This window comes from Neofelis nebulosa, chromosome Y, assembly GCF_028018385.1.
Source record: "Neofelis nebulosa isolate mNeoNeb1 chromosome Y, mNeoNeb1.pri, whole genome shotgun sequence".
NCBI classification, from domain to species: Eukaryota; Metazoa; Chordata; class Mammalia; order Carnivora; family Felidae; genus Neofelis; species Neofelis nebulosa.
This window is the reverse complement of record NC_080801.1, coordinates 5,654,286-5,666,783: the sequence shown is the minus strand read 5'-3', so window position 1 is coordinate 5,666,783 and position 12,498 is coordinate 5,654,286. Positions and strand designations below refer to the sequence as shown.

At 56.0% G+C, this 12,498-nt stretch overlaps 1 protein-coding gene across 1 annotated transcript; it reads right to left on the bottom strand.

Moving 5' to 3' along the window:
• Positions 1-6,232: 6,232 nt before the first annotated feature.
• LOC131503439 (testis-specific Y-encoded protein 1-like) lies at positions 6,233-8,965 on the bottom strand. The gene is made up of 5 exons (XM_058714911.1): positions 8,279-8,965; positions 6,975-7,052; positions 6,707-6,818; positions 6,424-6,569; positions 6,233-6,318 (listed from the first exon to the last, which is right to left on the bottom strand). The coding sequence occupies exons 1-5, from the start codon at positions 8,963-8,965 to the stop codon at positions 6,247-6,249; spliced, it is 1,095 nt and encodes a 364-aa protein (XP_058570894.1). The 3' UTR covers positions 6,233-6,246.
• Positions 8,966-12,498: the final 3,533 nt, after the last annotated feature.

Below are 12,498 nucleotides of genomic sequence, written 5' to 3'. Positions count from 1 at the left end.
ACTCAACAAGCAAACGGGGGCGTTGAAGGACACACTGGACATGATGGGCTGCACAGATATCTTCAGAACATTTCATAATAAAGCAGCAGAACATACATTCTTCTCCAGTGCTCATGGAATATTCTCCTCTATAGATCATTTCCTGGCGGAAAAAGTCAACCCTAAGGAAGTTCAAAGAGATCGAGGTCACACCGTGCACATTTTCAGACCACAACACTACGAGACTCGAAATCAACTACAAGAAACAATTTGGAAAGGTCACAAATACTGGGAGACTGAAGAACATCCTACTAAAGACTGAATGGGCTAACCAAGGGTTTAAAGAGGATATACAAAGTATACGGAAGTCAATGAAAATGTATATGGAAGTTACTGATAACACCACAACCCAAAACCCCTGGGACGCACCAGGGTGTGTAATAAGAGGACCTATCTAGCAAGTCAGGTCTTCCTAAAGAAGAAAGAAAGGTCTCAGAGACACAACCTCACCTTACGCCTTAAGAGGCTGTAAAAAGAACACCATATGAAACCCAACACATTCAGAAGGCAGAAAATAACAATCATTAGCGGAAATTAACGCTATTGAAACCAAAAATGAAACAAACCAAAAACAAAAACAACCTCAAACCAACCAACCAACCAACCAACCAACCAACCAACCAACCAACCAACCAAAATAGGAGAACAGATCAATGAGCCCAGAAGCTGCTTCTTTGAAGGAATTAACAAAATTCATAAGCCAGTCATCAGTTTGATGAAACAGAAAAAGGAAACGGCCCAAATCAATAAACGCAAGAATGAAAGAGGAGAGATCACAAGCAACACAGCAGAAAGGCAAACAATAAGAAGAGCATATTAGGAGCAATTATTTGCCAATAAAATGGGCAATCTGGAAGAAATGGACAAATTCCTAGAAACATTTACACTACCAAAGCTGAAAGAGGAAGAAAAGGAAAATCTGAACAGACCCATCACCAGTAAAGAAATCAAGTTAGTAACGAAAAACCTGCTGAAGGAAGAAGACTGCGGGGCCGGATGGCTTTCCAGGGGAGTGCCAGCAAACATTTAAGGAAGAGTTAACACTTATTCTCTTGAAGCTGTTCCCACAATAGAAATGGAAGGAAACTTCCAACCTCTTTCTATGAAGCCAGCGTTACCTTGATTCCAAAACCGGAAAGAGACCCCACTAAAAAGGAGAACTATAGACCAATTTCCCTGATGCACATGGATGCAAAACTCCTCAACAAGATATCAGACACTCGGATCCAACAATACATTAAAATGTTATTCACCACGACCCAGTGGGATTTGCACCTGGGATGCAGGGCTGGTTCAGCATCCGCAAAACAATTAACAGGATTCCTCACATCAACCAAAGAAAAGACGAGAACCACAGGATCCTCTCACTCGATCCAGACAGAGTGTTGGACAAAATGCAGCATCCTTTCCTGGTAAAAAAAAAAAAAAACCCTCAGGAAAGTAGGGATAGAAGGAGCACACATCGAGGTCATAAAGCCATGTATGAACGACCCAACGTGAATATCATCTCAATGAGCAGAAGCTCTCAGCTCAAGTCAGGAACGAGACAGGAATGTCCACCCCCTCCGCTGTTACTCAACACAGTATTGGAAGTCTTAGCCTCGGGCCTCTTCATCCTTCTGCTCCCCCTCTGCAGCTACTGCGCTTCCAGCCCTGGCTCTACCTTTCCTCCTCCTCGTCTTCTTCCCTCTGCTCACGTCCTCCTCAATTTCCTCCCCAGCTACTACTGCTCTTCGACTCCTGCTGCTCCTCTTGCTCGTCCTGGACTTCCTCCTCCTCCACTTCTTCCCTCGCCTGCACCCGATCATTCACTCGTCTTCCTCCTCCTCCTCCTCCTGTAACTCCTCCCAATCCTCTTCCTGCATCTGATCCTCCTCGTCCTCGTCCTTCACCTCTTCCTCCTCCTCCAACTCTTCCTCCTAGGACTCTTCCTCCTTCTCCAGGTCCTCTCCTGCTACTGCCCTTCCTGCCCTACCTCTGACCTTTCACCTCTTCTTCCCTCTGCTCTCGTCCTAGTCAACTCCCTCCTCCAGCTGCTCCTGCTCCTTTGGCTCGCGATCCTCCTCTTCCTGGTGCTCGACATCATCCTCTTCCATTTGTCCTTCTCCTGCACCCAGTCATTCCCTACTCCTTCTCCTCCTCCTCTTCTTCTAACCCCACCCAATCCTCTTCCTCCAACTCTTCCCGCTCCTCCTCTCCCTCCACCTTTTCCTCCTCGGGCTCTTCCTCCTTCTGCTCCTACACTTGTACTCATGCTCTTCCACCCTGGCTCTATCTTTTCTCCTCATCCTCTTCCCTCTGATCTCGCCCTCCTCAACATCCTCCCGCAGCCGCTCCTACTCCTTTGGCTCGTGCTCCTCCTCATCCTGGACATCCTCCTCCTCCACTTGTTCCCTCTCCTGCACCCAATCATTCACTCCTTCTCCTCCTGCTCTAACGCCTCCCAATCCTCTTCCTCCAACTCCTCCTCATCGTCCTTCTCCTCCTCCTTTAATGCTTCCTCTGGTCATCCTTCTCTTCTCCAGGCACATCTTTGTCCCTTAAGACCACCGCAATCTCCCCTAAGAACGGGAGCAATAGCTCTCGCACTGCCCCCAAGTCATCCGCAATGAGCACCGGACCCTGAGGCATGGGCCCTGACAAGCCTTTGTGTCCCTGCAAAAGGAGCCTGGCAACCTCCCAGGCCTCCCGGGGAGACCCGGTAGTGGGAAACTGGGAGCAGCGACAGGATCCCCAGTGCAGCGACACCCAAGGGACGATCATATTGTGCTCTGTCTTTTCAACAACACCTACAGCAGTATCGGACCTAGAGGCCGGGGCCCAACGGGCCTCACACGCGACCCCTGACCAGCCAGCCCTGTGTCGGCAGTGCCATCCAGGAGGAAGCTCACCGACACACATGCCAGGCCTGGGACCCAAAGGCGCTTCGAACACCCGCTAGGCAGATAAGGTCAGGGCTAGGTTACTGCATGGGACCTGATGCATCCCTACAGTCGTCCCCAATTCCTTGTAGGACAGGTCGGACGTCCTCCACCGGGCCATGGGGTCTCCATGCTGTCAGCTGGCAGCAGCCAACACATGACCAGCGGTACTGGGACACCGTCCAGCCTTCCCTCTCATGCTGGATGGTGGCCGCGTGTTTACCGAAAGCCCTGTATGGGGGCAACGGGCTATGTGGAAGGCAGGTAGGCGGGTAGCCAGGCACAGACGAGACCACCCGATGTGATCCCGCAGGGTCACTGGGACTTCACTTCCATCTGGCCCACACGCAAATCCTAGGGATGGGGCTTTGGGGGCAGTACGAAGCCTTGCAGCTTCAGCGTCAAGGAGCTGGGCACACACACCTGTGGGCACAGCCGGCAGCAGACTGGGACCAGTGTTCCTCCCTAGGCCCCTTTGAACCTCCACCACCTGAGAAGAATACGGGAGGGGCTGTAAGGCTTTAGATTCCCCAAAGCACACACAGAGTGGGCCACGTGCTGCCCACTGCGGTTTGGGGCGGGGCAGGTGGAGCCCGGTCAGAATCCTGACCACACTGTCCACAGCATCCTCCGTCGACATGCAACCGCTGAGACGCTGAGAAAGGAACCCAGTTCCCCATTTACGTGAGGCCAGGAATCGACAAAGCCTGAGGCTAATCAGGGTCGCCCGCACAGGGACTGAGAGGCTCATTCTGGCACCCCTTACGTGCAAGGGGAACAGAGTTCTGGGACACACCTTGACATGTCCCCAGCCCAGCTGCAGCGACAGTGGTGATCTTGTGCTGCGCGGAGAGGTGTTGCTGGCAAGGAACTGTCCCCTCAGAGAGCAGCTGGCAGGCTGCTCACCTGCCCATCCACACACGGATCCCCACACACCATCCTGTATGGCACCCCTGGGGGTCTCAAGTCACCTGAGGTCTAGGGTCCAAGCTCCTCCCTTTCCCTGGGCCTGGTGCACAGGAAGCAGAGAGGAGAGCCCCGAGGAAGAGCTGACTCGTGACAAAACATGGCACGTCTGCCAAGAGCAGACATTCTTGCTGGACGGCTCCCTCCAGGGAAATACCTACGCCCTCTGCACACCACGTAGCCTGACAGGTTGGGTTCCCTAGCTACTCTGTGCACAAAGCCTGGGCACAACCATGTAGCCCCTACGTATTTGCTACTGTAGGCCCACCAGGGCAACGCAACACACACACACACAGACACACACACACACACACACACACACACACACACATACACACTCACTCCCACATAGACACACACTAACACACACACAAGCACACTCACTCACAAGTGGTCCACTGGCCACTGGGCACAGGCTTTCCTCCCCTCGGCCCCCCTCTTGACCTTGCACCAATTTCCCTTTTGCATCCTGACTTGAGCCCGCTGGCACAGCAACGATTGCACCCATCCTGCCGATTACTATCAGGACTCAGGAGGGAAGGGACTGCACTCTTGTATTCTGGCACCTGACTGTCCCACCTAAGCACCTCATCCACAGAGACCCATGTGTCTCTCCTTGTCTCTCCAGCGGCTACACACCCACTCCTGCACACACAGAGACACACGGCTACGCAATCGCACGAACACATGCACGCTCACACTGCCGGCACCACCACGGATCTCAGGCCCAGTTTGCCACAGACACCCGCACACACTCGCAGGAACTCACGCTGGATCTCCGCCCTCGCGCGTACTCTCTCCATGAAATCCCACTCATAAGCCTCGCTGCTGCCCACAACCTACACCTGCCTCTTCCCCTCACACATCTCCCATCCTGAGCCACTGTCTGAGGACAAGGCTCGGGGTCAAAGGGGCCCCGGGTGTGGGAGGCAGCAGCAAGGTATACTGGCATCTACTGTGAGAAGCTTGCCTACTCCTGAGTTCTCCGGGGACACGGGGCCTTAGCTCTGATCCTGACTGGAGGCTTTGCTCCCTGGATTCTATCTCACCAAGGACAGGACACCCTTCTGGGAGCAACGGTCCTGGCTGAATCCCACCAAGGCCTGGCCACACTGTACCAGGACCCAATGGACCAATTTGGTCCCACTGTGCAATCCCCTTCCCTGCCTTTCGGCTTTGGTCTATACAACAGGTCTCCAAATAACAGGTCTGTCTCTTCCTCCTCCTCTTTCCAGGCTCTGCCTGCCCAAGAAAGCAGGCCTCAGTGCACATGGCAACACCTGCCCCACACCAGGACTGCACCTCTCCTGCACACACAGAATCACCCGGGCAGTGGCTAGGACAGTCACACTCAGGTCCCGATCTCGTCGTCCCTCCTGAGGTCCCCATAAACACATACACACACACACACACACACACACACACACACACACACACACACACAAACAGAAGGGTTTTCAACGTCCTGTATGTGTCCACATAAACATCATGGAAACTCTTCAAGGCTGCCACACGTTATCTCTTCCTCAATTCTCTCCGGGGCACGTAGAAGACAGGAGACTCATCCACCCATCTCTTCCAGCACTCGTGGTGTCCTCCATTGTTTCTGCATGGGCAAAGATAGAAGCTCTGCGCATTCACCCCACACAGATGCAGAGCCCCTGACTCATGTGGGCACACGCAGACACATTTGCGTACACGCTCACACACACACCCCCACGCAACAGACACCAAGAATGATACGGGATATTGGCAAATACTTCCCAGCTGGTGTCACTCTTGTGCCTCGCCCTTTTGCGATCCCCCTTGCTTTCTCACCCAGGGATTCATTTCCAGCCCCCAATGGCCTTGGACCAGTTCTAAGAATGGCTGTGAGGTTGCGCGAGGACATGGCGTGGTGGGGCACATGGAAGGAAGTGCGAGATTCTCACCACAGTGGCGTCTGGGGACACGTCAGCTCCTGACCCAAAGACTGGCAGGCAAATCCAGACTGAAGGAGCAGGGGGAAGTCCGGGAGAGGGCGGACATCCACGGGGAGCATTTGTGGTGGAGAAGCATTGCTCGTCCTGAGTTGCTCTCCAAAGCCCCAGCCCACAGCACAACTGCATTTGGTTTGCAGGCTTCGACCCTCTGTGTGTTTGCAGCTGAGTCTGTGCAGGTCCCCTGTCATCCTCCCACCCTCTCCCCATGCTACCTGTGTCCCTGTCTCGGCGGACCTTCCATTTCCAAGCCAATGTCTGGCCCACGTTCCCTTGCCCATACAACACACAGGTCAACACACCGCATACTGGGGTTCTCACCGACACGTGCGCACGTCAGATCACTGTCTTCTGGTCCCTTCCTCCCTCAGGTAGTACTGCAGGGGATTGGGCCACAGGTCCTCGATGATGATCTGGAAGGGGACACAGGCCGGCACCACATTGGGCATAGCCCATTCTCCTCTCTGGCCGGGGGCCACCCACATTCCCACTGCTGACGAAGGCCTCAGGGGCCCCACCTCGGCAATCCTGTTCGCCCCTGGGCAGCTGTGCTCACACAGCCAGTTGAACAAGTTAAGGCTGGTGGGGTCATGCCTGCGACTGGGAGCTCCACGTTCATAATCCCAGAACCACTGGACTGGAGTGGAATGCGATGCCCTGTAGCCTGCAGGAAGAGAGGATTTGAGGAGCAACCTGATGGCCTCCTCCCCACCCACCTCCCCCTCCCCGTCGCCCTCCCGCATGCCCCTGATTCATGCTCCTCACCCCCTGCCCCGCACCATCATGGGACCCACACCCTACCAGCAAAGCTAAGCTGATACTCCTTAATGATCACTGGGTTCCGGAAGTACGGGTTGGCCCCAAAGAAAAACATCACTCTGCAGCGGTACTTGGGATGGCCCACTTCTTCCACCTGCCGTGAGCAATGGGACAGGAGGGGGCAAGTGTCCTCCCTCGGGCTCCCGAGCTACTTGCCTGGCTGTGAGGGTGAGCACCTTTGCCTCACCCTCTCCCGCCCAAATCCCACACCCGACGGGACGGCCCCCAGCCACAGCCTCCCCGGTCTGACCTCCAAGTCGACCACGTAGCTGAGCACGTCTTTGTCCTGGGCACCCATCATGGCCGACAACTGGGGGTGATTCAGAATCTGTGCTGTGTCAAGGAGCTGTGCCTTCAGATGCTGTGGAAACAGACACACACCCCCTCCAAACCTCCCAGGCTAAGAGCAAAGGACGGGATCATGGCATTTGCAGAAACACCAGGAAACACTAGTCCCCACACTCCTCAGCCTCTGCAAATGCATCAGACCCCATCGACACTGGGCAGTCCGTTGGCTTCCTGTACCTCCCACGCTGTCTGCACACAGCAGGGAGAGACTCCACTGCCTGCACTCCTCACAGTTCCTTCCTATATCTGACCTGTGTGGGCTGCCAGCAGCCCATCATAGCTTGGGATGTCGGCCTGTGCACTGACCCCTCCTCACGGCTGGGTTTCTTGGCATATTCCCGTGAAGACCTAGGTTGTCACCAGCCTTCTGAGTGCAGATGGAAGAACATGGCTTACAGGAACCCGACTGCCCACTTACGATGCAAGCGGAGGGTGTGGGAGGGAGAAAGAGATCAAGAAGCACGGACGAGGAGGGCCGAGGAGGGAAAAGAAATAGACACAGTGACACAGCCAGTCCGGAGAGAAAGACATGGGTGGGACCCAGCCGGAGCCTGAGGACAGAGAGGGAAGCAGCGGTGGACATACCAGGAGAGAATCCTGTGTGTGTGTGTGTGTGTGTGTGTGTGTGTGTGTGTGTGTGTGTGTGTATGTCAGGGTCTGTGCAGGCAGCTTGTACCCCGTTCGGAGTGGGTCTGAGTCGTCCTACTGTCTGGCAAAGGGGCGTGGCGTGCTTCCACTAAAGGCCATGAGTGTGTGTCTGAAAAGCTCTCCTTTGACGGAACTGCTAAGAAACCGTGCACAGCCTGTGAATGTGAAGGTGGGTGTGCGGCCTGTGTAACTCTCCCATTTTGCAGCGAAATATTTCCTTGCTTTATCTGCTCTGAGTGAAGGCTGCTTTGTGCTACCCTAGCTCTGGTAGCATGGGGACACATGACTCGCGTCCGCAAATAATGTTTGAGAGCAGCCTGCAGGCCAATGTTGGCGGAGACCAAGAGGAAGCAGCTCCAAGTCCCCGGGTCCCCCCGTGCCCAACAACCGCCCCTGTGCAAGGCCTTACACTGGATCCCAGACCACACCAACCCAGGGCCAGGGACCATTCCCCAGCTCTCCTCCCTCGGGGCCATCGCCCTGAGGCACCCTGCTCTCAGTGCCCAGCCCTCCTGCACAACAGCCCCCGCCATCACCCACCAGCACAAGGAAGGATACCGCCTGGGCCCAGAAGCCAGGGATGTGCTTGATGACGGCCCTTCTGTGATCCAGGTGAGAAATCCGCCTCCGAAGAATCCTGCGCTTCAGCCGCCGTAAGGCCCTGGAATCCTGGGCATTCCCAGCGCTGATCTCCAGCTGAAGACGCTCCAGCACTGCCAGTGGGTCCTGGGCTGAGGCAGGACGCAGCGCTGCCTCTCGCTGCTGCAGCTCCTGTGAGAGCGGGGGCCCCTCCTCCGCCTCTGCATCTGCCTCGCGCTTCTCCTCTTGCTCCTGAATCTCCTCCTGCTGCTGTCTCTCAACTTCCACCTCCTCCTCCTCGTGCATGTCCTCTGCTTCTGGCTTGGCTTCCTCAGAATTCTCCTCTCCAGCCACCTCTTCCTCGGTCGCCCCCCCGCCGTCCTCTTCCTCCTCCCCGATCACCACCTCAGCCGCCACCATTCCGTCATCCAATATCAGCACCAATTCCTCCGCTGGGCTTGCCACCTGTATCTCACACCCGGCCTGGGCTTCCTGCACACGATGGGCGCTTGCCGCCCCTGAACCTGGGGACTGCGGCCAACCCACGCCCTCCAGCGCCCCTGCACTCCCGCGGGTCCGGGACTCTCGACCTTTCTCATCCGGGACGATCAGGGTCCAGGGTCGACGGGAATCGCTGCTTTTTCCGGACCGCGACACGCTGGCCATGACTCTCCGCCCCGGCCCCAGTGTAGCTAGGGCAGCCTCAGGACAAGGACAGGGAAATGGCAGCCGGTGGGGGGAGCCTTGGCCGCAAGACCTTTAGCTCCCTGCTGCCTCCCGCCTCAGCCCGCCCAAGTTGGGCGCAGGCGCACAGGCTCTGGGATTTGAGGACTCCGCATTGGCTGTGGCTGCTGTGGAGGAGGGGCCGAGACAGAGGCAGTGAAGAGTGGGCGCATGCGGCCTGGGGCGAAGTGGTTCCAGGGCAGGTCAGGCCCGCTGGCCAGCTTCGCGGAACAATGAGTTGCAAGACAGCAAGACAGGGTGCTGGTGGCCAGCAAGCGCGCGCCAGCGGCCGGTCCGGGCTCTGGAGCAAGTGCCCAGCCACCAGCGTGAGCCCCGTTTTGCCGCATGTCCTCTTCAGCGCTGTCACCTTCCAGGCCTGACTTGCGAGGTCCCCGGTATCACACAATCTGTGGTCGCTTGTACACCCTTTCCCCAGAGGCCTCAGTACGGGCACCAGAGCATTCAGCACAGGAACGTCCACGCCGTGAGCCACTGCATGCTCCGTCCCTTGCCCCTTCTTCATGAAGCTGGGGCAAGGCCTGGAGAAGTCCTTAGGTGTCGCGCCTACTGGGGCCACATGGCCGTCCGCACGGTTTCTCCTCCCTGGCCGTCAGGCTGAGGGCAGCGGTAAGGTGGGTGCCCACCCAGAACCGGTGACACCCACCCTAGATCCACCCCAGTGCCGTGTCCCTGCCAGAAAGCAGCTCAGTAGACCTCACTGCACTGCAAATCAGAGCAAAGAACAACCCCCAGAGCCCCATCTGCCACTGGTGCCCTACTGATCTCCGTGCAGAGGGCCAGGGAGGTGGGGTAGTAGGATTTAGCAGTTTGCTCCGGTCCGGAAATCTAACCTTCCACTAAAAGAAGGACGACTCCAACCAAGCAGGGCACTTAGGGGGCCCTTCACCGAGTATTGCAAACTTGTCTGTGTCTGTCTCTGAGAAAGCCCCGTGCCTGCTTTCACTAGTACACACGATAGCAGACGAGTTCCCTTCACATTTCCCAGGCGCCAACGAGAATTCTGAAGAAGCATGCACCCAGACACAGAAGGTCCACTGAGAGAGACAGCGAGAAAGAGACACACAGAGAGAGGGAGCTATAGAGGGAGAGAGAGAGACACGTGCAAGCAGATGAAGGAAGGACGAGTGGAGGGGAAGACCGGCCTGGAGAGGGAGAGTCCCAGGGAGATTGGCGGGACTGACAGGGAGGAGGAGCAAGACAAGAAGAGACAGAGGGGCACCTATTACAAGGAAGACCGGCGGAGACAGGGGGAGGCAGTAGTGATGGAGAGGAGGGAGACGAAGACAAAGAGAGCTGGAAGGAAAGTGGGAGGGAGGGACAGGAAGAAGACAAGGGAGGGGGAGGCAAGGAGAGGGTAGGAGGAAGGAGAGCAGGGGCAGCCGAGGCAGAGACAGGTGGGCTGACTCTGAAGACAGGGCAACTGCAGTGTGCAGTTTCACCTGGTGAAATTCACCTGTGCAATTTGCACAGAGACGAATGCTGTACAGTGGTCAGCCCTCAGCACAAAAGGCACCACTCCGACCTGGACCTTAAGGGCAGTCTGAAACGAACCCTGAACTAGAAGGAAGCTAGTTCTAGCTTCCTAGACTGAGGAATGACTGAGGTCATTCGGGGTGAGGAAGAGGGCACCGCAGGGAAGAACACCAGGACCCGATCCCCACAGGGCTGCTGGAAGCCCTGTAGTTACCAGCAGGAGACAGGAAACGGGACTGCCGGAAAGACACAGCAGAGATTTAGGCACAGCACGTGCGGGAAGAAATCACGTCCCAAAGCTCAGCAAACTCAAGCAAAGGCAGAGGCTGCACATGCATGAATGTCAATGCTGTCTGAGTGGAACCAACGAGGTTCTCACAGATGCCCAGGAAATGTGCTCAACTCTGAGAACCCTCGCCTCTGGCAAGCTTCTCATCCAAAGCGACTCATCACGGAGAAAGGGTGCACCGTGAGCAAAAGAGCCAAGGTCTCCTTCGGATCCCCGGACGCAGACAGGTGATCCGCCCAGTACTGTCAAGCCAATGGATGGTTATAAAGCTTACCTTCCACCACAGTGATGGAGGAAACTGGCACCCGAGGGGAGGACAATGAGTGAGAACCGCATCCCAGGCTGTAGGCTAAGGACAGACCATCAAGCTGTATTGGAAGGTCATGAGACCGTGACTCAAATGTCTGTACAGACACAGAGCGTCTGCAGAAGCACGAGGGCTGGATAGTTGTAAGCAGGTGGCGGGATTTCTAAGTCTGCGCTGCCTGTATGATACGAAAGGCTAACACGTGCAAGCAGAGCTATGCCCGTGTGATGCGGATCAGCCTCCTGAGGCGGTACTTTGTACCCTGTGGAGGACCTGGGACACGCATGCAGGCGGGCTCCTTGTGCACCTCTGCCACCAAGCACATAGGTGGGAAACGTAGGGCCAAAGGGCTCGCCGCCGGGCTTAGTGTGGCTCACCCTTGGGCGGGTGCATTGAGCATCGGTGCAGAAAGCACGGGGCTCACTGAAAGAGGCCAGCCCCTGACAGAAGCACAGTGGTGGTGAGCCCTGCCTGATGGATTCCTGAGGAGACTAAAGGAGTTAAAGGCATGCAGTCCACCAGAGAGCAGAGTGGTGTTAATCAGGGGAGGGTGCGATGAGGAGGTGTCGGGCCTCGGGTGTGAAGATGCAGTCCTGCCGTGTGCATGAGTTCTGGAGATCTAACTTGCACAGGGCAGCCGTAAGCAATGCTTCACCGCCTCGTCAGATTTCTCAGAGGCAAGGGCTCTCACCACAAACAAAGAGGGGTCGCTGAGAAATGTCCCGGTGAAGGTGGCTGGACGGAGCGCTTGCACGTGAAGGATACGGGCACATCCGTCACTGCCCATTGTGTCCCTCACTCACGCACTAGTCCTGGGGGACTAAGCTGAGCTCAGAACCCAGCAGTCACAGGGGTCAGCCTCGTTCCCGCAAACATGAATCAGACTCCCAGGTAGGACGTAATGGACAAATTAGGGACCAGAACACACAGGAGGCACACGGAAGCGAGACACACACTGGCAGGGGAAAGTCTCTTCCAGCCAGGAACATGCCACATGGCAAAAGAGTAAGTGGGAAAACGTTGCTGGACCGCTTTACACAATTTACGCCTGCATGTGCAAGGTGCAGGCCAGTGACGTTTGAGCCCCTCAGGTGCAAAGGGTTTGAAAACAGAGGGACAGAAAATAGAGGTGTGACTGCATGCTCACAGCAAGGCAGCTGCATTTGGGGACATGAACTGGCTGGCAGTGAGTGCATGGCCAATCCTCTGACGAAGGTCCTCCAGGCACGGAAGGATTTCTGGCTCCTGGAACACATAACAGAATGCGCAGAAGCCCCTCCACCTGACAGCAGGACAGCAATTGGATCTGTCAGTGGAAGAAAGGGTTTGAATTCAGAGGGAAACACACTCAAGCGCAGAAGCATACATCAAAGTCAAGACAGGCCA